We start from the raw sequence: 27,046 nt of genomic DNA, 5'->3' as shown, positions 1-27,046 counted from the left end.
TAGAACACCCCTTTTCTATCGGTTTGACCAGAAAGCCAAGCATTTGCTTATTCCACGTTTTTAGGATGGGAAAATGGTTGAGAAATTTCTGTGTAGTTTTTATTTATTTTTATAGACTCTTTCATTTGACATGTTCCTATGAACTTCCCATGTCGGTGCTCACGGGGCTTTTTACATGGAAATGCCACTATCCACGTTGGCGTTCCAATGCTCCCTCCTCCCTTCTAGCACATAGTGCCTAAGTGATTCTACTATGAAATGTGGCCACCATTTGTGACCCACGTTTTGTTGCTGTCACCGGAGTTATAGCATAGCCTAAACTTTACACAGCTAGTGCTGTAGCAGCATATGTACCTTAACTTCTTCTGGCTGCAGGGGGAGTATTGAGTAGCCAGATAAAAGGTGCCCATTTCAAACGGCCTCGTACTCAATTCTTGCTCGTACAATATGCATATTATTTTTACTATTGGATAGAAAACACTCTCTAGTTTCTAAAACCGTTTGAATTATATCTGTGAGTCAAACAGAACTCATTTGGCACAAACTTCCTGACCAGGAAGTGGAAAGTCTGAAATCGAGGCTCTGTTCTTCTTCCTGCCTATAAATGGGCATGATACGTAAGAGTATACGTGCACTTCATAGACCTTCCCCTGGATGTCAAGAGGCTGTGAGAGAAGAAATTTAGTGTTTATCTTGGTCTGAAGTGGAATACAAGCTCTTTGTATGACGTGTCCCTCATTTCCGGTACTCTGGGGAGCGCGAGGTGGACAGTGGGATTGCCTTCTGTTTAGCTGCCGTTATAGGCGACTACTATCTCCGGCTTTGATTTTATTTGATACATGTGACCATATCATCGTAAAGTATGTTTTTTCAATATAGTTTCATCAGATTATTGAAAAATTTTCGGGAGTTTTGCCGTGTTCCGTTCTCTTCCGTTTGTTGACATGGAGAGCTTCGAGCCACTTGGCTAGTGCGCTCGCTAAATCAAGAGGGAAAGTTGCCGTTCTAAATCCAAACAACGATTGTTCTGGACAAAGGACACCTTGTCCAACATTCTGATGAAAGATCAGCAAAAGTAAGAAACATTTTATGATGCTATTTCATATATCTGTCGTACATGTGAACTAGTCGCCGACGCCCAACGTTTGGGTACTCTAGCTATACCGAAGCTGCATATCGTAATGAAGTTATTTTTAGAATTCTAACACTGCGATTTCATTAAGAACTAATGGATCTATCATTTCCTATACAACATGTATGTTTTAGTTATGTTTATGAATAGCTATTTGGTCAGAATATGTGTGTCAGAAAAAGTGTCAGAAAAAAATCAGGGCGTTGTGGGAAAAAGTAGCTAAGTTAGCAGAATGTATAACCATTGATTTCAGCTCTAAATATGCACCTTTTCGAACAAAACATAAGTGTATGTATAACCTGATGTTATAGGACTGTCATCTGAGGAAGAAAATCAAGGTTAGTCAAAAATTATATATCTTTTGCTTGTTTGTTACGATCGCTTACTTTTGCTACTGGGAAATTGCTTGTGTTTTTGGCTATTGTGGTAAGCTAATATAACGCTATATTCTGTTTTCGCTGTAAAACACTTGATAAATCGGAAATATTGTCTGGAATCACAAGATGCCTGTCTTTCATTTGCTGTACACTATGTATTTTGCAGAAATGTTTTATGATGAGTATTTAGTTATTTGGCGTTGGTGTCTGTAATTATTCTGTACACTATGTATTTTTCAGAAATGTTTTATGATGAGTATTTAGTTATTTGGCGTTGGTGTCTGTAATTATTCTGTCTGCTTTCGGTGCAATTTCTGATTGTAGCTGCAATGTAAACTATGATTTATACCTGAAATATGCACATTTTTCGAACAAAACATAGATTTATTGAATAACATGTTATAAGACTGTCATCTGATGAAGTTGTTTGTTGGTTAGTTTGGTTGGTTCTTGGTTAGTTAGGTTGGCTTTGTGCATGCTACCTGTGCTGTGAAAAATGTCTGTCCTTTTTTGTATTTGGTGGTGAGCTAACATAAATATACGTGGTGTTTTCGCTGTAAAACATTTAAAAAATCGGACATGTTGGCTGGATTCACAAGATGTGTACCTTTCATATGCTGTATTGGACTTGTTAATGTGTGAAAGTTAAATATTTAAAAAATATATATTTTGAATTTCGCGCCCTGCACTTGAAGTGGCTGTTGTCATATTGATCCCGACTTAGGGCTTGCAGCCAGAAGAAGTTAACATGAGGGATCATAGCTCTGGTCCAGGGCATTAGTTTGCGTTCCTCCACTGCACATTCCTTAGTGGATTAATGCACAGTAACGCCATGGACCAGAGCTAGTAGTATTTAAAAAAAAAATACACCCAGTGTTGTGTGAGGTCAAATATTATAGAGGTGTACAATGCTATTTGAGGTGCTGGCAGTGCCCTGCACTCACTCTAAACAAGTCTATGTCATCGGTTGTCTCTGCTGCTATGTCTAACAACATTGACCCTCAAGTGGAAAATAATGCATATTCGAAAACGCCATGACTGTTAGGCTTTATCAGTACATCCACTGAGTCATGCATATGATGGTAGTAGATGCATGAATCATGTAAAACATCGACCTGGTAGATGCCGGGCAACAATGCGCTGCCTGTCACGAGGGAATGTGTGTAGAAAGCTAGGATAGTTGGGTTTAAATTACGAGCCTACTGTTAAATAAGTGAGGATTCTAAGGGAGAAAAATAAGAAATAGGCCTAGATACAGTGGAGCAATTTGACGATAAGCAAAGTAGAGTATACTGTTGTCAGTTGATCACCATCAGCCAGCTCAGGGTTCTCCCTGGGTGTGCTGTCACTCCTGGGCATAGTCAGGCATCCAACCAACCTCATATCTGAAGTTTTGTCGGAGGGGGGTTAGATGTGTTGCTGCTGATCAGAGCACTGACCTTTCAACTGTTTTTCTGGTCTGTTGTCATGTGGTGGTGATATTGAGTTTTCTTTTTGAAGGGTTTTGAGAGCCAACCTTTGTCTATCATACTTTATAACGATAGACAAAGATATGTGTCTTGTCTGCCTGTTACTCCTGCTGACTCATGTCTCCTCGTGTTGTATAATGTGGAAACCGGAGATAGTGCTGCTGCTGCTGCGGAGGACCTAATTCATTCAAATTGGAAATGTAGGGGCTATCTTGTGTCAAACAATGACTATTATGGTTTAAACTAGTCAGTTGCAACTTTTCTGTTTAAGCTATCTGTTCTTTAGATTTGGATATGGTGTGGCCAGGGCCGTGAGTCATAAAGTGCCTCAGTAGGAGTGCTGATCTAGGATCCGTTTTAACTTTTGTATCATAATGAACAAGATCACATGGCCATGGGGACCTGATCCTAGATCAGCACTACACTGAGATGTTTTATGAATACATACCCAGTCTACAAGGCGAGGGCAAGGTGTTGTTGAATATACGTAGCAAAAGTATCGGCACCCACCCAGGCTATTCTTCCCCTGTAGGAGTGAATCACCTAGACTTGAGAGAGGCCTTTGGGGGTGGAGGTCTGCCTGTAACCTGATCAAGGCTACATGCATGACTGGTATCCATCCAGCCAGGCCATCCCAACTTCCATCAATCATAGCTGTCTTATGGAAATAACTCTACGTATACAGTACATGATATGCAGTGATGCATATCCCAGCAAACTTGCTGTCATAGACCATGTATCGCATGTCCATAAATTACTAGTGATGCACTGATAGGACATTTTTGACCGATATCCCAAAACTTTGTCGGCGTTTTAAGCATTCTAGTACAGTTAAATAGTTAACACACACACATGGACGTAGCGGTTTAAGGCACTGCATCTCTGTGCAAGAGGCGTCACTACAGTCCCTGGTTTGAATCCAGGCTGTATCACATCCGGCCGTGATTGGGAGTTCGATAGTGCGGTGCACTATTGACCCAGCATCGTCTAGGCCGCCATTGTAAAGAATTTGTTCTTAACTGACTTGCCTAGTTAAATAAAGGTTACACACACACCACACTGACTAAAAAGTTTTTGTTGGCATTTACTTATGTCCCCATTACCAGTAAAACATCATCAAAACCTATTTCTTTCACTTACTTGCTGTGCTGTTTCGTTATTCATTTGTTCAGTCGTTTCATTCTCAACCAGGATTTCTATGGAACGCCGTTTGGGTCTTTGCGTGTCAAAAAAGATACATGTCAAATAAGCTTGTTGACCAATCAGGACCTGAATATGACTGTACGTCACATAATAATTTAACGCGTTCATACATTTGTTATGTAGTTATTACACATTGATTACACTATCACTCGTATTTCATATGTCACAACGATTCATCGATACGTATGCTATGATGCTGGTAAAGTTGTCTTGCGCACATACAGTGCTGATCATTTTAAAAAAGCTAGCTGGCTAATGGATGCATACAATGTTCTTCCCCAAAAACATAGCAAAACGACATCTGTTTCAGTAGCTATATAGTTAGCCATCTAACTATATAGCTAGGTGTCATCTAAAATAAACCTCATTTATAAGACAGACAGGTCTTATTTGATTAATGGTGGTCGGACCCATCTATGTGAAGCAAGCCATAATAAGGATTAGCCACAATAGTGGACTTTTCGGTTAGCCTTCAAAATAAAAGTATGACATTCTACTATTTGTATTCATTTGCATCCTGACAATGACACTTATTTTGAAGGCTAACCGCAAAGTCTGCTATTGTGGCTAGTCCTTATTGTGGCTTATCGAGCCTGACTAGCCAGATGAAGCTAGCTGGCTGCTTATAACGTTCGTTTTGGGCAACAGGTGTAAGTAGCTGGCTAGCTATTTATTTTCATGAACCGAAGTTCAATTTCAATAGGCGAACAACAAGTGGCAACCTAGCTAATACTTACTCACAAGGATTCCTAAATCATTGCTAAGAGTAATGAAAATGACTGCTGTTTCTGCTGGTCATTGTTTTCAGGCTGGTTGTATTGGTGCTAGCTAGGTACCGAGCTAAAGCTAGCTACCCCAGAAGTTGCGGTCGAACAAATTATGCTTTATTACCAACGCGGTATTGTAATCATTCGTGGCCGGTGTTTGCTTGTTTGCAGACTGTTTTGTACAGCTTTGACAGTCCTACTGTATATTTTTTGACACGCAAAGACCCAAATGGCGTTCCATAGTATGTATGTCGTGAAGCTAATAGCAGTGACGGTATTACTGTGTAACTCCGGTAGGGCAACATCTGAAAAATGGCACACTTCGTAGTGTGTACCGGTGCTCGACCAGTCGGCGAAAGCCAACATCACCCACGACAGAGAACGGTTGATTGTCAATGAATTCCATTATCTTGGCGTTAATGGATTTCGCCTTTGAGTTGTCTCGCTGAAATGTTCTTACTCGTTCAATTGACTGCTCGACTTATTGACTGCTTGATCCACACAGCAGACATTGTGGGTTAGGTTAGGAATGCTGTGTAGCGCAAAATTCCGAAATGTTCACCGATATATCGTGCATCCCTATAAACTACTGTAGTAATGTCACAGTACCATATCTGTGTCCGAAATGCCACCATATTGCCTATGTAGTGTACTACTTTTAACCTGAGCCCTATGTGCCGTGGTCAAAAGTAGTGCACTAAGAAGGGAATAGGGTGCCATTTTGGATGCAAGACATGTCTACGGGAGGCTAATGCATATCAAAATGTGTTATGTGTTCACATCAATATAATGCCAGATATTGTAGCATTGCTCATGTACATAACACTTCAGCAGCTTTATAATTGTTTAATTCTTTTTGTCTTTTCAGATTTGTTTCCTACTGTTTGCAGTACTCTACATTGTGTCGTACTGCATCATCACCAGGTACAAGAGGAAAACAGGTAAGGAGTCTTGTTCTGTTTTTATGGTGGTTGTACTGAAACTACCAACACATATTGTGCTACCAACTTCAAAAACTGTTTCTATGTAATATCTGCACACCTGAGATGCACAGTCCCGGAGTTTTCACAGCGATTATTGCTGAGCTCGGCCTTTTGTTCACAGTATGTTTGCACACGGAGGGACCATCACATTGTTCCAAGACTGTTTAGTGGCCAGAGCATGTGAGCGGAGTTGAGCGGTTTGAAATCACGCTCATGGTGCTTGCACACCACTCCGGCGCTCCATGTCCTTTCTTGCGCTCCGCTTAAAAAAGGGCTCCGCGCTAACACAAAAACACTGCCGCTCCAAATTCGCTCCATTCATTAAAATCACAATTTTACCAACACCCATCTATTTTTGTGACTACGTGAACCTACCATTTGGTATTGAAACCAAACCATATGGATTTGAATGAAAAGTATTTGAATAAACATGAATATGAATGTAAGTAGCGCACATCATTTTCAAATAGGCTACATGTCATATTAAAAAGCATATAAACACTCTAAATAGGTCAGGCGCCAGAAAGGGAACCTAAGAAGGAACGAAAATGAAATATTTATGCTATATTATTTAAATTATTTCAATGCTATAGCCTACAAAGAAATACAAGCATTTGCGACACAATAGGCTGGTAGGGACATAAAGCGCAGAGCATGTAAACATTTCGTTGTACTAAATCATTCTAGTCTATAAATTGTGCATATAGGCAGTGATTTACTTAGAATGAATACAAATGAAACGAAAAATGACTTAGTGCCTTTGGAATACATTTTTAGAAACACGAGTTTGGCCAGTCTGTGGATTCAGGCTCATGCGATGGTGCCTGGAGAGCAGGCCAGAAGCAGAGAATATCCTCTCCACACTTGCAGAGCCACTGGGGATGCTAAACACCCTGGCCACTTGCCAGGTTGGGCAGAGTTATTAAAAATAAAAATAAATCTATAGGTAGGCCTAAAGGTTTTTAAGTAAAATAACCCAATCACAACGGAAAGCTCCTTGAACGTGGGAATATGCCAGGCCTATTGGGGCAAAATAAATTATGGCCTGTTGTGTAGATAATAGAACAAAAATGAAGGTAACGTGTAAGAGGAGGTATTATTTGTAATTTATAAATACTTTACTACAATTACACACTTAGTTATCTACCCACCTCGTTCCTTTTCTTTCGGGATACTTGTCTTTTCAGATTCCACAATGATTCTTTAGTTGTGGACACTACTGTACATCAGCACTATCCCTGTCTTGCTCTTGGTCCTCATCTTTGTAAGTCACCATGATTTAGAACCTGTGTGTTGTATCAGTTTTTGTATGAAAATGACAGTATCTAAAGCAAGGGGCTATAGATGGTAGCATACAAGTGAACTACAAATGCATGCTGGGCCAGGTATGCCGTGAGCACGTGAAATGAACGCTACTGGAAGCGAAATTGGAGCGGGCGAGGAGGCCAGCGCTCCAGCATTTAGGAATCTCGCTCCAGTCAAATATTAGCCCATATCAGAGGATGTGAGCAGAGCCTCAATTCGTTGGGGCATGGACTCTACAAGATGTCAAAAGCATTCCACAGAGATGCTGGCCCATGTTGACTCCAATGATTCGCACAGTTGTGTCAAGTTGGCTGGATGTACTTTGGGTGGTAAACTGTTGAGCGTGAAAACCCCTGCCCAAATGCGAAGTGCCAACTGTAAAGTTTGGTGGAGGAGGAATAATGGTCTGGGGCTGTTTTTCATGGTTCAGGCTAGGCCCCTTAGTTCCAGTGAAGGGAAATCTTAGCGCTACAGCATACAATGACATTCTAGACGATTTTGTGTTTCTAACTTTGGCAACATTTTGGGTAATTACCTTTCCTGTTTCAGCATGACAATGCCCCCTTGAACAAAACGACGTCCATACAGAAGTGGTTTGTCGAGATCAGTGTGGAAGAACTTGACTGGCCTGCACAGAGCCCTGACCTCGACCCCATCGAGCCAGGCCTAATTGCCCAACATCAGTGCCTTACCTCACTAATGCTCTTGTGGCTGAATAAAAGCAAGTACCCGCAGCAATGTTCCGGCATCTAGTGGAAAGCCTTCCCAGAAGAATGGAGGCTCTTATAGCGGCAAAGGGGGGACCAACTCCCTATTATTGCCCATGATATTGGAATGAGATGTTCAACAAGCAGGTGTCCACATAGTTTTGCTCATGTAGTCTATATTAGTGTTTTATTTTACATAAAGTTTTTACAAATATTAGAATTTGACAGAAATTGACAATTAACTCGATTTTGAATCCCACCTTGTAACTAGGGCTGTCCCCGACAAAAAAAATATATTGTTAGATTTAAAGTCGTGTGTTCTTTCGACCAATCAATTGCTCTACATTTTTAAATGTGTATTTTTCCATATATATAGACACCCTGTGTTTTAATAAAATCAACTATATGCATTGAGCTTGTCTGATGCTTTAAGTTTACGGTTTGATGCCTCAAGAGGGTGCCAGAGATCTAGATAACCATAAGAAAGAACTTAACCTGACCCAACTTCTCCTCCCGCTCCTGCTAGCTTTTGCAGTTTCTGCCAGTAATCTCCTGAAGTTGCCGGTAATAGGCTACACGAGGAGTCGGCAACCAATTTATATTTTCTACCGATCTGTATGCCAGATACGGATTTCATATGCAAATTTTCGTGAAATGGTTGCATTTAATTCATAATTTAGTGGGGGCTGTTTTGTTAGTCTTCTTTGCATCTTTTGACATTATTGATCATAGTCTGCTGCTTGAAAAACATATGTGTAATCGCGTTACACCCCTTGCTATATTGTGTACAGAGTTACCTGTCTAAGAGAACACAGAGGGTGTTCTTTAATGAAAGCCTCCAACATAATCCAGGTAGAATCAGGAATTCCCCAGGGCAGCTGTCTAGGCCCCTTACTTTTTTCAGTCTTTACCAACAACATGCTGCTGGCTTTGAGTAAAGCATGTGTATCTATGTATGCGATTGACTCAACACTATACATGTCAGCTTGCACAGCGACTGAAATGACTGCAACACTTAACAAAGAGCTGCAGTTAGTTTCAGAATGGGTGACAAGGAATACATTTGTCCTAAATATTTCAAAAACTAAAAGCATGGGACAAATCATTCACTAAACCCTAAACCTCAAATAAATCTTGTAATGAATAATGTGGTAATTGAGCAAGTTGAGGAGACTAAACTGCTTGGAGTAACCCTGGATTGAAAACTGTCATGGTCGAAACATATTGATACAACAGTAGTTAGGATGGGGAGAAGTCTGTCCATAAAAGCGTTGCTCTGCATTCTTAACAACACTATCAACAAGGCAGGTCCTACAGGCCCTTGTTTTGTCACACCTGGACTACTGTTCAGTCGTGGGATCAGGTGCCACAAAGAGGGATTTAGGAAAATTGCAATTGGCTCAGAACACGGCAGCACGGCTGGCCCTTAAATGTACAGAGAGCTAACATTAATAATATGCATGTCAGCCTCTCCTGGCTCAAATTGGAGGAGAGCTTGACTTCATCACTGCTTGTATTTATGAGAGGTATTGACACGTTGAATGCCCCAAGCTGTCAGTTTGAACTACTGGCACACAGCTCCGACACCCATCCATACCCCACAAGAAATGGAACCATAGGTCTCTTCACATTCCCCAAGTCCAGAACAGACTATGGGAGGTGCACAGTACTACATAGAGCCATGACTACATGGAACTCTATTCCACATCAAGTAACTCATGCAAGCAGTAAAATTAGATTTAAAAAACAGATAGAAATACACCTTATGGAACAGCAGGGACTTTGAAGCAACACATAGACACCGACACATGCATACTAACACACAATAATATACTCACTATACACACACGTACACATGGATTTTGTGTTGTAGAATAGGGGCCTGAGAGCACACACTTAGTGTGTTGTGAAATCTGTTGTGAATGTATTGTAATGTTTTTATAATTGTATAACTGCCTTATTTTAGCTGGACCCCAGGAAGAGTAGCTGCTGCCTTGGCAACAACTAATGGGGATCCATAATAAATACCGAAAATAACATCTTCATATCTCTATCATTGTCATGTGGTTAATCAAAATTATATCCAAATCTATATGATACAAACCTCAAAAGTAATCTCTTGACAAAAAAATTGCCTACATAAAGCCAACAAATAACAATATTGCAGCCTGCAGGTAGACAATATCCAGATAAATGTAAATATCCTATAAATTACATTGGCTACACATGGCCTGTCTGCAACGAACTTAAAACATTGTATCTACCGATACTATTAACTTGGGTCCAGCCAAAGCTTGTTGTGCTAGTGAACTTGCAACATAAAATATTCTGGGCCCTCCGTTTACAGCGCCAGTGAGCTCGAGACAGACACAGCTCTAGGCTATTTGCGCAAGGGATAAGAAGCAGTGCTTGACTTTGTCAGGAGCTCACAGGAGCTGAGTACCGGCACCTCAAAGTGAAACGGGTTTTTAGAAATTTTAGCAAATATTTAACTGAAATACTTTATTTACATAATAATTCAGACCCTTTGATATGAGACTTGAAATTGAGCTCAGGTGCATCCTGTTTCCATTGATCATCCTTGATCTTTCTACAACTTGATTGGAGTCCTCCTGTGGTAAATTCAATTGATTTGAATACACACCTGTCTGCAGTGCATTCGGGAAGTATTCAGACCCCTTGACTTTTTCCACATTTTGTTATGTTACAGCTTTATTCTACAATGGATTAAATTGTTTTTTTTCTCTCATCAATCTACACACAGTACCTCGTAATGACAAAGCAAAACCACGTTTTTAGAAATGTTTGCAAAAGTATTAAATACAAAAAACGGAAGTAACATTTACATAAGTATTCAGACCCTTTACTCAGTACTTTGTTGAAGCGATTACAGCCTCGAATCTTCTTGGGTATGACGCTACAAGCCTGGCACACCTGTGTTTGGGGAGTTTCTCCCATTCTTCTGTGCGGGATCCTCTCAAGCTCTGTCAGTTTGAATGGATGAGTGTTGCTGCCCAGCTATTTTCAGGTCTCTCCAGAGATGTTCAAGTCCGGGCTCTGGCTGGGCCACTCAAGGACATTCGGAGACTTGTCCCGAAGCCACTCCTGCGTTGTCTTGGCTATGTGCTTAGGGACATTGTCCTGTTGGAAGGTGATCCTTTGCCCCAGTCTGAGGTCCTGAGCACTTTGGAGCAGGTTTTCATCAAGGATCTCTCTGTCCCTTGCTCCGTTCATCTTTCCCTCGTTCCTGACTAGTCTCCCAGTCCCCAACGCTGAATAACATCCCCACAGCATGATGCTGCCACCACCATTCTTCACCGTAGGGATGGTGCCACGTTTCCTCCAGACGTGACTCTTGGCATTCAGGCCAAAGAGTTCAATCTTGGTTTCATCAGAACAGAGAATCTTGTTTCTCATGGTCTGAGAGTCTTTAGGTGCTTTTGGCAAACTCCAAGGGGCTGTCATGTGCCTTTTACTGAGGAGTGACTTCTGTTTGGTCACTCTACCATAAAGGCCTGATTGGTGGAGTGCTGCAGAGATGGCTGTCCTTCTGGAAGGTTCTTCCTTCTCCACAGAGGAACTCCGGAGCTCTCTGTGACCATTGTGTTCTTAGTCACCTCCCTGACCAAGGCCCTTCTCCCCCGATTGCTCAGTTTGGCCAGGCGGCCAGCTCAAGGAAGAGTCTTGATATTTCCTAACTTCTTCCATTTAAGAATGATTGAGGCCACTGTGTTCTTGGGGACATTCAATTATGCAGACATTTTTTGGTACCCTTCCCCACATCTGTGCCTCGACACAATCCAGTCTCGGAGCTCTATGGACAATTCCTTCGACCTCGTGGCTTGGTTTTGCTCTGACATGCACTGTCAACTGTGGAACCTTATATAGACAGGTGTGTGCCTTTTCAAATCATTTCCAATCAATTGAATTTACCACAGGTGGACTCCAATCAAGTTGCAGAAACATCTCAAGGATGATCAATGGAAACAGGATGCAACTGAGCTCAATTTTGAGTCTAATAGCAAAGGGTCTGAATACTTATGTAAATAAGGTATTTCTGTCTTTTATTTTTAGAAGTCTGCCAAAATTTCATTATAGGGTGTTGTGTGTACATTGCTGAGTATTAAAAAAAAAAAAATGTTTTAATCAATTTTAGAATAAGGCTGTAACGTAACACGTGGAAAGAGTCAAGGGGTCTGAATACTTTCCGAAGGCACTAAAACAATCTTGGTCGACCAACAGCCTAGCGACCAAACAATCGACCAGTCGACTATTTTGGGGTAGCCCTACTTGTAACACAGTCAAGGGGTGTGAATACTTTTTGAAGGCACTCTACCTAGTGAAAATGTATACTGACGCAATAAGGCACCTCGGGGGTTTGTAGTATATGGCCAATATACCACGGCTATGGGCTGTTCTTACTCATGACGCAACGCGGGGTGCCTGGGTACAGCCCTAGCCGTGGTATATTGGCCATATACCACAAACCCCCAAGGTGCCTTATTGCTATTATAAACTGGTTACCAACGTAATTAGAGCAGTAAATTGAAATGTTCCGTCATGCTCGTGGTATACGGTCTGTCAGCCAATCATCATTCAGGGCTCGAACCACCCAGTTTATACAATTTAAATAAACTTCAGATGCATTTGCTGTCCAGCACTGGAAATGCAATCACTCATTTTTATATTTATTCCGAGGGAAAGGCTTCTCTCAAGATCAAAAGTATATGGCTTTCCATGTAATGTTCCCTACGATGAAACTAATATGACCCCCACCCCCACATGAAGTGTGTTGATAGTATAAACAGATGGTCCATGGCCATGGATAGAAATGGGCCTATAGCCAGCCTAACTGCACGTTTTACTATGTGTGGAATCAAAGTAAAATCATCACTAGATGCAGTTATGATGAACTCTCTTCCACACCCATTGTTCTTGGACAAGAATAGAACGTCCAGGTCACCCCGGTTTCTCGAAGCTCCTTTTTGAAAGTAGACCACTCCACGTCAAAGATCCTCCTGTGAAATATCGTGCCCAGAAAATCTAGGCTGTTCTTTTCTCCGCACCCAGGTGGCTACAGTACAGTAGGTACAATAATCAGTCCCGAATGGCACCCTATTCCCTACATAGGCCCTATGGACCCTGGTCAAAAGTAGTGCACTGTGTAGAGAATAGTGTGCCATTTGGGACATGCCCATAGGAAAAAGTGACTCCCCTAAGCCAAGTACATTATGCATTAACGGTAGTCCAACCCAGGATTTGAACCGGGCAACGTGGGGTTTGTAGTCCCAAGAGGCCCTTGGTTGTCTCTGTAGGGTTCACTTGCTGTACCTGCTGTGACTTAAGTGGTTTCCTCTCCCTCAGATGACCAGGAGGACGAAGACGCCATCGTCAACAGAATATCGTGAGTGGAACTACTTTCAATAAAGCTGTTAAGAAATAGCCCTACTTCTAGTATCTCAGTGTTTCCCGAACCGATCCTCATGCCTCTCAGCCGTTCCACATATTTGTTCTATTCCAACACTAGCACACCTGATTCAACTAGCCAACTTATCAGCAAGTACTGATTAGGTGAATCAGGTGTGCTTGTGTTGGAATAGAACAAATATGTGGAACGGCTGAGGGTCACGCGGACCGCTTTGCGAAACACAGGTGTAGCCTATGTCTTGGTTCGAATGGCTGATGTGGCTTGTCTTTCACATAGCACACACCATTGCACACCGGGCCTAACCAACACAACTCTGGTAGTAAAGCAGAAACAATAGACCATATGTTTGTGGCCCACTTTGTCATTTGTCCTCTTGGGTCCAGCTAATGGTGATATTGCAAGGGGGAACAGCTGAGCAAAGTAAATGGTGTAGCATTCCACATGAATTCGATTCTCGAGCTATATATCAAAGTGGTGACCTTGTCCACGTCCCACGGAGGACCAGAACAGAAGTAGTCCTCTGGCCAGCAGAATCTGGCAAGCTCCACATGCAGGCTGAATGAAGCCCAGGCCCCTGCTCTGCTGGGATGCCAGGTTGGAGGGGAGGGGAGGGGAGGGAGGGATATAGATTGACTTAAGGCTCATAGACACTGAAGTGGCCATCTGCTCCGCTAGTATTTAAGTTAAGTGGTCGGCTGTTGTGCGTCCCAAATGGAACCCTATTCCCCATGTAGTGCACTACTTTTGACCAGGCCCCGTATTGCACTATATAGGAGATGGGGTGCCATTTGGGAAGCAGCCTGCTGCACTAAACAACTTAATTCCCTTATTATTAATCCCTGTCACACTGTATAAGAAGATTCTCCATTAATGTGACTTGTATTCTAACACTAATCCTTTAATGACCGTTGGCCTACAGTTCTACTTGAGTAATCAAATTTATTCAAACGATTCCTAGCCTGCATGAATGTGGGCGTTGTATGTGTGGACACAGCTCATGTAGATGCATTTGAATGCTGATGTGTAGAGCTGTGACACTGACATTCCTATATGAATTAATACTGTAAGGCGGGGGTAGGCAACTAGATTCAGCCGCGGGATGATTTTTGTCAGAGCGACGGGTCGGGGGGCCGGAACATAATTATAACAATTTGATCACTGCAAATTGACCACAACTAAGCCCAAAAAGTGATTTTGTATTTGAAAATAACAATACTTTCATGCCTTGATTACATTGAGACACGATCACATAAGTGTCTTTTTATTTTATTTGTGGGAATACTTGGGAACAGATTTCCTAAATGAAACTAATTTTAGCTGGTGATTTTATTTTTTATTTTTTTAAATGGTATTTTCCAAAATATATATATATATTTTTAATCAATCGCGCGCTGGTTTTGGCCCGCGGGCCACCTGTTACCGACACTAGCTGTAAGATACTGTATGTGTGTAATTCCTTAACAAAGCTGTGTGATTTCACAGCAAACTGTAGACTTTCTTACTAATTCCTCTCTTTCACTCTCTCTGTGTGTGTGTGCGTGCGTGTGTGCGTTCTTGCACGTGTGTGTGGCTCCCCCACAGACTGTACCTGTGCACCTTCACCCTGGCCATGTCGGGAGGGGCTGTACTCCTCCTGCCTTTCTCTATCATTAGCAATGAGATCCTGCTCTCCTTCCCCAAAAACTACTACATTCAGTGGCTCAATGGCTCCCTCATCCATGGTCAGTAGTGTCATTCACATTTCACATCTTGTTTGTTTGGTTGAATCCCCGATGGCACCCTTTCCCCTATATAGCGTCCTACTTTTGACCAGGGCCCATAGGGTTCTCGTTGAAAGTAGTGCACTGTGTAGGGAGTAGGGTGTCATTTGGGACGCATACTTTATGTGGATTTACTTTGTTTTTAGTGCTTTCGATTTTGTAGTTCCAGCTTTAGATAAGTAAGTCCTGGTCTGTTTGGATTTGGTCCACTAACCACACATAACAGAATCACTCCTTTTATACATCCAGTCACAAAGATCTGTTTCCATCAGACTTGTGCGTCCCAAATGGCACCCTATTCCCTATAAATTGCACAACTTTCAACCAGAGCCCTATGGGCCCTCGTCAAAAGAAGTAAAGGGAATAGGACGCAACCTGTTGGTTTGTCAGAGAGTGTTACATTACATCTATTTGTGAGCATGACTGCAAAGCATGCCTAAACCATCCCAACGGCAGTAGCCACCAACCCTAGTCCCGGAGGGGTCCCAGGGGGTGTAGGCTTTTGTTCTAGCACTGCACCTGATTCTACACACCTGACTCATATAATCAACATATCATAAGCGGAAACAGACGTGGTGTGATGGTGCTGGCCTGGAACAAAAGTCTGCACACCCATAGCTCTTCAGGAACAGGGTATTAGTAAGCTAACGCCGGAAACTAGATCCCCCTAAATACTGGTCTTGACAAGAAGAAATAAAAACTGTCTGGGGGGAGGTTCTCTTCTGCGTTGTTCAACCAATCCAGTAAATGTGGAGGAGGAGTTAAGCTGGAGTGTCGCCTTGTTAGCGTCCAAAAGCGGAAGTCGCGTTGTGTCACAGACTCTTTCCATCTCCCTGAAACCTGGAACATCCGGTTGTTGGGGATTCGGCAGAGGATAGGGTATTACAAACATCTTCATTTGCTGTCACAAGGGGGCATCAGAGTCCATGGTTTAGCAGTTGACTGCAGGAATACATGGTGGCCAGTGGAAACAACTGTGCTGTCTATCTATCCAAAGCAACGCTAGCTCGTGAGACTATGTATGTGTCCCAAATGGCACCCTATTCCCTATATAGCGCACTACCCAGTACACTATTTAGGCTAGTAGTGCATTTATGTAGGGAATAGGGTGGCATTTAGGATGCCTCTGAGGATAATGTGTTTTATTGTAAGGTGTGATGTTCTGTCATGTTGTATTTTGCTTGGTGACAATCTTGAAAGATTGGTTGGTTGATTCATTGATCAGGACTAGCTGTAATGTTGCCCTTACAGGCCTGTGGAATCTGGTATCGCTCTTCTCCAATCTCTGCCTCTTCGTCCTGATGCCGTTTGCCTATTTCTTCCTGGAGTCCGAGGGATTTGCTGGATCAAAAAAGGTATAAAACGCATGGGGTTTGCTAACAACTTGCTAAAACCTGTGTATTTTTGTTTTACATGCTTTTGTAGTATTGATGAACTCTTGATCTTTCTCGATTTTATATCTCCATGTTTTCACACAACTGTTTAGAATTGTCCGCTGTCCACTGTGCCATAGCAGAACTACACCATCTTCATCAATCATTAATCCTAATGATTATGGCTATTGAGTCGATTGTCATAAGCAGAGCATGTTGCAGAGTAGATCGTTTTAGTCTCTTTTGTTTCTCTGCCTTTCATTGTCTAAGAATATCTATTAATTCCTGTTTACATTGTCCGTCTGTCTGTGTGAGAGTATGTCTAGTGACAACAGCAGGTGCCTGGTCCTTGCCCTCTCTCTGACTCTCATCAGTTGACCGTAACTGCGACCGCAAAAACCTCATTAACCATGAAACAACGACAATCTGGTCTTCGGCATCCGCCACATCCTGACAAGCCGTTCCAATAAGCCAGACGCTGCAAACAGTTCAACACCACGGCATCGGCCGCCGTGATTTAGGGCCTGATTCGCCTCCCCCCCCCCCCCCCCCCCCCTCTGCCCTAAAATAAAACTTCAAAAGGACAACCTAATAATCGAGTTGTAAGCCTCTGCAAACTTCCTCTTTTAATTAATTACCTCTGAAAAAAGGCTGGGGCCCGTGTTTCGCGGGTCCATAAAGACAGAACAACGTGATGGCACAATGGAGCTGAAAAAGCGCGGGGAAAGATTTACTTTTAATACACCTCTATCCTGTGTCACAGTTTGAAACCCCTCTGGTTTATGTCCCTCCTGGCAAACTTACATAAAAATGTGTCTGTTACTGTAGTTTACAGCCCCGTTTTTGGGGGGGGGAGGCAGGCTGCTAATTTGTTTCGTTTGGATTTCTTGTAATGAAGTCCAGGATGGCTAGGAAGTGGAACACACTGGCCTCTATCACTTTATGCTTTTGTACCCTTTCTTGCTACTGATCATCTATACATTTGCTGAGAGGAAGCGCTGCTTAATGTTGGCTACACATCCAGGTATAGTTGTGTGTATTTGTGGAGAACAGAGGAAAGCACCCTGCCGAGTCACTCAACAGACCGACCACAGGATGACATTTAAAAGCTTGATTTAAGTTTTTATAATGTGATATTATCCCTCTCCCAATAAAAGTATTAGAGACTGAGTATTAGATTTCAGGGGTTTATGTGGCCATAATGTTACGCCACTGAAAAGTCCCTTTGACTGCGGAAATGAAGTGAATGATGAATTTAACTGGTAACAGTTTAAGTCAGGCTTTTCATGTGGCTCTGTTTACTTTTGACGAGGGCACTAAAGCTCTCCGAGTTGAATCGAGATTGAAATGTTCTATGTTTTTTTTTTTATTAGCTCACTCAGATGTTCTGTTGTCCACATGATTAACAGTCTTTCAAATTGTCCAAATTGTGGATGAATCGGAATTACGGCCCAAATGTGGGTATGAACTAACTTTGTTCACCGGCATAAAATACCCCTCAATAACCTTACTCTCTGACTTTCTTAGCTGAAAAAGATTTATTACTAATGGTTTTAAAATGCTTTTAAAATCATTGCGGTGAAGTGGCAGATTTGAAATGTCATCTTAACATTGAATGGTTTTGGCTCCTGGTCTTGTTCCAGAAACCCATTTATGCTGCAGACTGTGTGCCAGCCAGTCATCATCTCATGCTTATACAGAGATACTAGACTAGATCTACTTTGATGAACGCACCACCTTTTAGGGCTGGTTGATTTTAGGCCAGAGATGGGCAACTGGCCTATCCCTGGCCCGTGGTTACATTTTTTGGGGACTCCGTCAGGGTCTGAATTACTGTTGAGTTAGAATAGTAGAATACACAAGGTGCAATTTTCTAAATATGGTAGTGCATCAGTAGTTTTTCTCTTGTTATGTCAGTCACTGACAGTCACTCAATTAGCCCATGTCAGCAAAAAATGTTTTAGATGGATGGCTAGACTAACTTACCAATCTATCTAAACTTATAGTATTTGTAGTCTAATTACCGACCGGGGGGCCCCAATTGATTTTGTTAGTCACTTTCACTCCAGTTTCATATTAAAAACTGCAAACATTTTTCTCCACCAGTCCACCCTATGGCAAAATTGTGGAATTGCAGGAAATTAGCTGTAAAATGGCAAGATTCTCTCTCCGTCCCATGGCAAAATGTAGAATTGCTGCAAACTTGCTTTAAAACTGCAACTTTTTCTCTACTCCCCATGCCAAAATGTGGCGAATTACAGGAAATTAACTGAAATTCAAGTTTTATTCTCTCCGTTGTCAAGAAGGGGGCGTCTTGATGTGTTCAGATTTTTTGTGGCCCCCACCCCCATCAAAGCTACCCATTGCTGATTTTTAAGCCATAATTCAAACCAGGCTTTTTTTCTTCACATTTTGGCTATGTTTTTTGGATATTACATTTTTTTTGTATGTGTTTTTGTTTTTATATATTAACTATCAATGATCTATTCATTATCTTTAACTATGAATTATTTTGGTTTTAGCGTATATTAGCATATCCCTCTGATGTGGAGGGTGAAGGCCCTGTTGTGTATTCACCACCAGTAGATGGCATGTTTATGATGATGGTCGGTCAGTATCTGAATGATGGACTAGTGGCCTAGGCCCTAGGGTCTCTCCACTGCCTTGGCCTCGCAGCTATCCCAGTCCATCCAGACAACCTCATTTCGAAGGTTTCCAAAAAAGGACTTCCTCTCCCATTGTGGGCCTAATTCTTCATACATCCCCTCGGCATGAGAAGTCTCCAGTTCATATGGGATAGAAACATTACGTCAACAAAGCTGTTATAGAGTGGCATGCCTTTTTTGTCTTCCAACCAATATTGAGTACTCTGCGGATCCTCTCCTTCGCTAGGTTACGTTCCAAATAGCATCCTATTTCCCATAAAGTGCACTGGTCAAAATTAGTGCACTATATAGGGGACAGGGTGGCATTTGGGACACAGACTTAGTCTGACCCAGAAAGTGACCCAGCTATGGGCCAGCAGTTTTCATCTGTTGCTAAAAGAAGCTCCTCATCAATCTAACGCCCTAGGCTAAACCCTTTAATGAAGAAAAGTGTGTGTGTTTATTGTGGAGGGGAAACGTCTGAGCTGAGTAAACCGCCTTGTGTTACTAAGATACTGTTCTTTGTTGGCGCTCCACAATGGAGCCTGGATGTTTATTTCAAATCTCCCTGCACATGTAGACATTTTTCCCAGGCCTTTGCTCTGGCAGGGGTGGCCGGAGAATATAAAGTGATGTTTACATACCTTCCTTTAAGGTCAGAATGTCTCACGAAAGCCCCTCTGTTACAATGTCCATCGCCATGGTAACATATTAGTTTGAGCTGAGAATTTCTTATTTTCCTCTCTCTGTCTTTCAAACGAATTGATCAGCTCCTGGAGGGACTGTGTTTACATTTTTTGGATGAAATTGTCTGTTTATTTTATAGCTTGTGTTGTCTTTTGGGGTATTAGACCTCTTTCTGTCGGTTTGAAAAAAATATATAGTGCCTGCTATACAAGCCTGAGATTCAAGTCCAATGTTAATAGTTTCAAGATAAAAGTCTTATTTATTGGTTTGATCCCGGATTTTGGCGCACAGATTTTTTTATTCACGATTTAAAGCATGTGTAACTTTTTGGGTGACCCGACCAAATCCGCATAGAAATGTGAGTTATAGATCTGTCTTTCTCATTGAAAGCATGTCTAAGAAGCGGTAGATCTGTTCTTTGTGCGCTGTTTCTATGCTTCCTGTTCTTACGTTTCGTTTTGAGTCTTTTAAGTTTGGTTTTGTACACCAGCTGAAAATATACACTGCTCAAAAGAATAAAGGGAACACTAAAATAACACATCCTAGATCTGAATGAATGAAATATTCTTATTAAATACTTTTTTCTTTACATAGTTGAATGTGCTGACAACAATCACACAAAAATTATCAATGGAAATCAAATTTATCAACCCATGGAGGTCTGGATTTGGAGTCACACTCAAAATTAAAGTGGAAAACCACACTACAGGCTGATCCAACTTTGATGTAATGTCCTTAAAACAAGTCAAAATGAGGCTCAATAGTGTGTGTGGCCTCCACGTGCCTGTATGACCTCCCTACAACGCCTAGGCATGCTCCTGATGAGGTGGCGGATGGTCTCCTGAGGGATCTCCTCCCAAACCTGGACTAAAGCATCCGCCAACTCCTGGACAGTCTGTGGTGCAACGTGGCGTTGGTGGATGGAGCGAGACATGATGTCCCAGATGTGCTCAATTGGATTCAGGTCTGGGGAACGGGCGGGCCAGTCCATAGCATCAATGCCTTCCTCTTGCAGGAACTGCTGACACACTCTAGCCACATGAGGTCTAGCATTGTCTTGCATTAGGAGGAACCCAGGGCCAACCGCACCAGCATATGGTCTCACAAGGGGTCTGAGGATCTCATCTCGGTACCTAATGGCAGTCAGGCTACCTCTGGCGAGCACATGGAGGGCTGTGCGGCCCCCCCAAAGAAATGCCACCCCACACCATGACTGACCCACCGCCAAACCGGTCATGCTGAGGATGTTGCAGGCAGCAGAACGTTCTCCACGGCGTCTCCAGACTCTGTCACGTCTGTCACATGTGCTCAGTGTGAACCTGCTTTCATCTGTGAAGAGCACAGGGCGCCAGTGGCGAATTTGCCAATCTTGGTGTTCTCTGGCAAATGCCAAACATCCTGCACGGTGTTGGGCTGTAAGCACAACCCCCACCTGTGGACGTCGGGCCCTCATACCACCCTCATGGAGTCTGTTTCTGACCTTTTGAGCAGACACATGCACATTTGTGGCCTGCTGGAGGTCATTTTGCAGGGCTCTGGCAGTGCTCCTCCTGCTCCTCCTTGCACAAAGGCGGAGGTAGCGGTCCTGCTGCTGGGTTGTTGCCCTCCTACGGCCTCCTCCACGTCTCCTGATGTACTGGCCTGTCTCCTGGTAGCGCCTCCATGCTCTGGACACTATGCTGACAGACACAGCAAACCTTCTTGCCACAGCTCGCATTGATGTGCCATCCTGGATGAGCTGCACTACCTGAGCCACTTGTGTGGGTTGTAGACTCCGTCTCATGCTACCACTAGAGTGAAAGCACCGCCAGCATTCAAAAGTGACCAAAACATCAACCAGGAAGCATAGGAACTTAGAAGTGGTCTGTGGTCACCACCTGCAGAACCACTCCTTTATTGGGGGTGTCTTGCTAATTGCCTATAATTTCCACCTGTTGTCTATTCCATTTGCACAACAGCATGTGAAATTTATTGTCAATCAGTGTTGCTTCCTAAGTGGACAGTTTGATTTCACAGAAGTGTGATTGACTTGGAGTTACATTGTGTTGTTTAAGTGTTCCCTTTATTTTTTTGAGCAGTGTGTTTTTTGTTATGGAAGATATATTTCACAGCGGTTTAGATGCTACAATGATTATCTACACAGTGATTGATTGTTTTGTCACATAAATTGAAGTTAGGCGACGTATTCTAATTGCAACCAGGATATGGTGGAGCGATTTCTGCATATTGCACCTTTTTTAAGGTAGCCCAACCGGCCTCCAGATAACACTAATATTACTTTTACTTAGTTTGTCAGCTGCGTCCGACTTTAATGTATCCAGCCAGCTATACAGTGCCTTCAGAAAGTATTCACACACTTTGACTTATTCCACATTGTGTTGTTACACCCTGAATTAAAAATTGATTATATTGCGTTTTATTTAATTTCTTTGCCAATTGGCCCAAACACAGTACCGCATAATGTCAAAGTGGATTTATGTTCATTGACATTTTTACAAATTAATTACACATGAAAAGCTGAAATATCAATAAGTATTCAACCCCTTTGTTATGGCAAGCCTAAATAAGTTCAGGAGTAAAAATGTGCTTAACAAGTCACATAATAAGTTGCATGGACTCACTTTGTGTGCAGGAATATTGTTTAATATGATTTTTGAATGACTCCCTCATCTCTGTACCCCACACATACAATTTATATGTATTCATATAAATTCAACCATAAATTCAACCACGAAGACCAGGGAGGTTTTCCAATGCCTCGCAGAGAAGGGCACCTATTGGTAGATTGGTCAAAATAAAAAGATTTTGAATATCCCTTTGAGCATGGTGTAGTTATTAATTACACTTTTGATGGTGTATCAATACATCTAGTCACTACAAAGATACAGGTGTCCTTCCTAACTCGGTTGCAGGAGAGGAAGGAAACCGCTCAGGGATTTCACCATGAGGCCAATGGTGACTTTAAAACAATTACAGAGTTTAATGGTTGTAATAGGAGAAAACAACTGAGGATGGACTAACAACATTGTAGTTACTCCACAATACTAACCTAAATGACAGAGTGAAAGGAAGGAAACCTGTACAGGTGACCGGCTCGTACATAAAACATCCTTATTTCAGGCTGCAACTTTGTTGGTTTCATCCTTAAAACTTCTTCGGGATCGGTTTCCCATCCACGGGACGGTTGAGCTAACGTAGGCTAATGTGTTTAGCATGAGGTTGTAAGTAACAAGAACATTTCCCATAGACATATCTGATATTGGCAGAAAGCTTAAATTCTTGTTAATCTAACTGCACTGTCCAATTTACAGTAGCTATTACAGTGAAAGAATACCATGCTTTTGTTTGAGGAGAGCGCACAATTTTGAACATGAAAAGTTATTAAAAACAATTTAGGCACATTTGGGCAGTCTTGATGCAACATTTTGAACAGAAATGCAATGGTTCATTGGATCAGTCTAAAACTTTGCACTTACACTGCTGCCATCTAGTGGCCAAAATCTAAATTGCACCTGGGCTGTAATAGTACATTATGGCCTTTCTCTTGCATTTCGATGATGGTACAAAAAAAATACAAAATAATGTTGTTTTTTTAAACTTTGTATTATCTTTTGCCAGATCTATTGTGTTATATTATCCTACATTCATTTCCACAAACTTCAAAATGTTTCCTTTCAAATGGTACCAAGAACATGCATACCCTTGCTTCAGGGCCTGAGCTACAGGCAGTTAGATTTGGGTATGTCATTTTAGGCGACAATTGAAAAAAAGGGGTGGATCCTTAACTCGATTTAATGGCCTGCCGGCCTCCAAAAAAGGGAAAATATGCATAGTGTCTTAATAAAACACAATTTTCCACCACCATGCTAGAGAGGCCAATGCTGCTTCCTGATCTTGCGCACCGCGTTCAGCCAGGGGAAACAACCGACTGCTGCAACCTGATTGGCTGAACGCAGTGTGCGACATCCAAAAAGTGTGATTTTTATTAGCACAGGTGACGGTCATTTCTTCTTTGAGGACTTATCAGCCTGACACCTCTTGGTAATGACAACAAGATGGAGTCCTTGTAGGGGGACCTCTATACCGGGCGGTGTCAGAGTAAGGCCCTAATAATTGTCAAAGGCTCCAGCCACCCTAGTCATAGACTTTTCTCTCTGCTACCGCACAGCAAGCGGTACCGGAGCGCCAAGTCTAGGTCCAAAAGGCTTCTTAACAGCTTCTACCCCCAAAGCCATAAGACTCCTGAACAGGTAATCAAATGTCTACCCAGACTATTTGCATTGTCCCCCCCTCTTTTTACGCTGCTGCTACTCTGTTTATTATCTATCCATAGTCACTAATTCTACCTACATGTACGTATTACCTCAACCAACCTGTGCCCCCGCATACTGACTCTGTACCGGTACCCCCTGTATATAGCCTCGCTTCTGTTATTTTACTGCTGCTCTTTAATTTTTTTAATTTTTTTTTTTTTTACTTATTTAGTTTTTACTATACACTTATTTTTCTTAACTGCATTGTTGGTTAAGGGTTTGTAAGTAAGCATTTCACTGTATGGTCTGTTGTATTCGACGCATGTGACAAATACATTTTTATTTGAATAAACTCGAGGAAAACATCAAAAGTAGCATACTGAAGCCTCTTCCTCCCTGTAAATCCCTTTTTCTGACGTCTAATGTATTGGCCATGGGAGCTTGGGCGCGAATGGCTCAGGTTCATTTAAAGGCTTTACATTTAAAACTAAAAAAGGGGAGTGTTTGTGAAGTATGAGTTTCACGGCATTGTTTTTTCCTCTCTCGCTGTACAAGACGGACGTGAAGCAAACGGTTTCCCACGCGCCCACTGCTGTGTCGTTGGGGCGAGTCTTTAGAAGTTTAGTTTGCCGCAGCTTTACACGGGGAAGCTTTCCAGTCCCCTCCAGACCAGCGACTCCCTCTCTGTTTTCTGTCTCTGACACGGCCGGGGCTGAAGGCCGGGACTGAAGGGTACGCTAATAAGGGCCCTTTGCATCTGGCGTCTCCTTAGCAAGCATAGGCAGAGAAGTGGACTGGCTGGGAGTGGTGGATTGGGGCCCCATCCCTCTGTCCCTCCATCCCACACGCTCCTGTCGGGGAGTGGAGCAATGGGCAGTGGGATGATCTCTGCCACTGTGCGCTGACTTGCTGCAGATGAATGGGGCTGGAGGGAAGGAAGCGCTCCCCCCCGCCACAGAGACCCCATGTCTGGGTCTCTGTGGCGCGCAACCTCTCCCATGCATCCCATGCTATTCTTTATTCTATCCGTCACTATAGTCCCTATCCTCCTTCCTTATTCTATTCCTCTCCTGTCCCCCTCTCTCTGTCTCTCTGCAACTCTGCCCCGCCCCTTCTTTACCTTCCTCTGTTTTCTCCCTCTCCTCACTCGTTTGCTCAGACCTCGTTTTCTCACTCTCGCTGTCCCATCTCATTTCCCATCATGCTCTCTCTCTCTCTCTTTCCCTCTCTCTTTCTCTGCCCTGGGGATGCGGAGGGAATAGCACACCATGGCACAATGACATTCAGCACTGTTGAAACACTGCATGTGCGCTCCTTTTGGGCCCTGGTCAAAGTAGTGCACTATGTAGGGAATAGGGTGCCATTGACGATGCTGACACTGTCTAGCTATGCTTCCCCAAGGACGCGCATGGGGATGCATGTATCCGTTGTGCTGTACATAGCAGTACCCAGATATGTCGTTTCTGATCCTACAGAGTAGGAGGGTGGCATTGAGCCATTCAGTGTTGGTATTAGGGCAACCAGTGATTCAATGTAGAGGTCTTCACAGGTCCAAAAAGTTGGATCCGAACGGAACTGACCTCTGGATTTCCTACAAGAACACTAAACGGACCCGGTAAAAAATAATAAAAAAAGAGACAATAAAATGTATCAGCTAAGTTTCCCTCTGGTTAATGTATTGGTTTAGGCATGCTGTAAGTCAGCAACTTCCCCTTAACCTAAAAGCTATAGTCTTTATGCAGAGCCGTGGTCGGGTCCACTAGGGTATATCCACTGTAAGGTAGTTAGACCTCTAATTCAGTGTTGCTGGTGGTTTGGGATGGCTCTTGTGGATGGGTCTGGGTGAGAACACACACACAAGTGTAGGTTGTTGCGAGTATGTGTCGCTGTGGTTGTTCAGATGCAGTCATCTCATTCACACAGGGCAGTGTCCCTCACACACACACCCACACGTTTCTTGGAAGTATCTGATTCCCTGCTTTTCTAGTGGAGCTGCACCTGGAGGCAGCTAGCCCCACGCTCGACAGCGGTGCGGTGTGAGGATCTGGGAAGCTGAATAGTGGTGTACACATTTAGAATGGCAAGAGTAGAAACATTCAGCTCGGGCTGGCGCTCGGCTCTGGATGCCATGGCGCTCTCCCTTGCCTATTTTTTAAAATGAGTTTTGACTACGTTTTCCACGTTTTGATGATTGTGGCGACGGTCTGCAGTGCTTACCATCTTCAGTACTTAAGAAAATAATTGTGCTAATTTGTTATGAAAGAGCAACAAGGAGAATGCAGGGTATAAGTAATGGAATATGTTATGTGATACGTGATTAATTCAAAGCTTGCAATTCAGACCCTCTGCTTCCCAACACTTGGTCAACCTTTGTCTGACACTCCACAGACATAATATTAAGGGAGGTGACAGGCATTGCCTTTGCCCTAAATGATCTGAATGGGTAATGATTTGAGTCTTATAAATGATTGAGAGGCCTGGCCTAGAGGGAATACACCTTCAGCATGGCATAGGCTGCTGGTTAAGGTGGACCGAGGCACCCGAGCGGAGCCGCCTCCTGCAGCAGGCCATGCAAGGTTCTATCCATCCCGGAGCCTCCTTAAGAGTGTGTGTGTGTGTGGGATGTGCCAGAAGTCCCTGAAAGCATTCCTCTCTCACCTCTCACCTCTGGGGACGAGATGCGTTCAGACATTCAACTGCTCTCCTCTTCTCCTCCACCGTCTATCTATCTCTCCCCTTCCCTCCCTCTCTCCATCTCTCTCGGCATTGAGAGCTCCCTATTGGCCAGTTCAGCTCTGATGTGAGCCGCTAGACTGCAGCATCACAGTAGTTATGTACTCAGTGGGAGGAACTGAACACATTGGAGGATAGAGGTTTCAGTAAGCAGGTCAGGATAAAGGGCCTGTCATTAAACCATTTTAGACCCGTGCACTATTTAGGGAATAGGGTGCCATTTG

General features: G+C 42.9%; 1 protein-coding gene across 1 annotated transcript in view; it reads left to right on the top strand.

The window, feature by feature from the left end:
• LOC120028023 (limb region 1 protein homolog) overlaps positions 1-27,046 on the top strand; it is a 59,659-nt gene that overhangs the window by 3,693 nt on the left and 28,920 nt on the right. The window contains exons 2-5 of the mRNA XM_038973143.1: positions 5,817-5,889; positions 13,308-13,347; positions 14,953-15,092; positions 16,383-16,486. Coding sequence (XP_038829071.1) covers positions 5,817-5,889; positions 13,308-13,347; positions 14,953-15,092; positions 16,383-16,486 — 357 coding nt within the window. The remainder of the gene's footprint in view (positions 1-5,816; positions 5,890-13,307; positions 13,348-14,952; positions 15,093-16,382; positions 16,487-27,046) is intronic.

Source organism: Salvelinus namaycush, chromosome 33 (genome assembly GCF_016432855.1).
Source record: "Salvelinus namaycush isolate Seneca chromosome 33, SaNama_1.0, whole genome shotgun sequence".
Lineage (NCBI taxonomy): Eukaryota > Metazoa > Chordata > Actinopteri > Salmoniformes > Salmonidae > Salvelinus > Salvelinus namaycush.
Note: the sequence above shows the minus strand (reverse complement) of the source record. Positions and strands in the feature narration are given on the sequence as shown.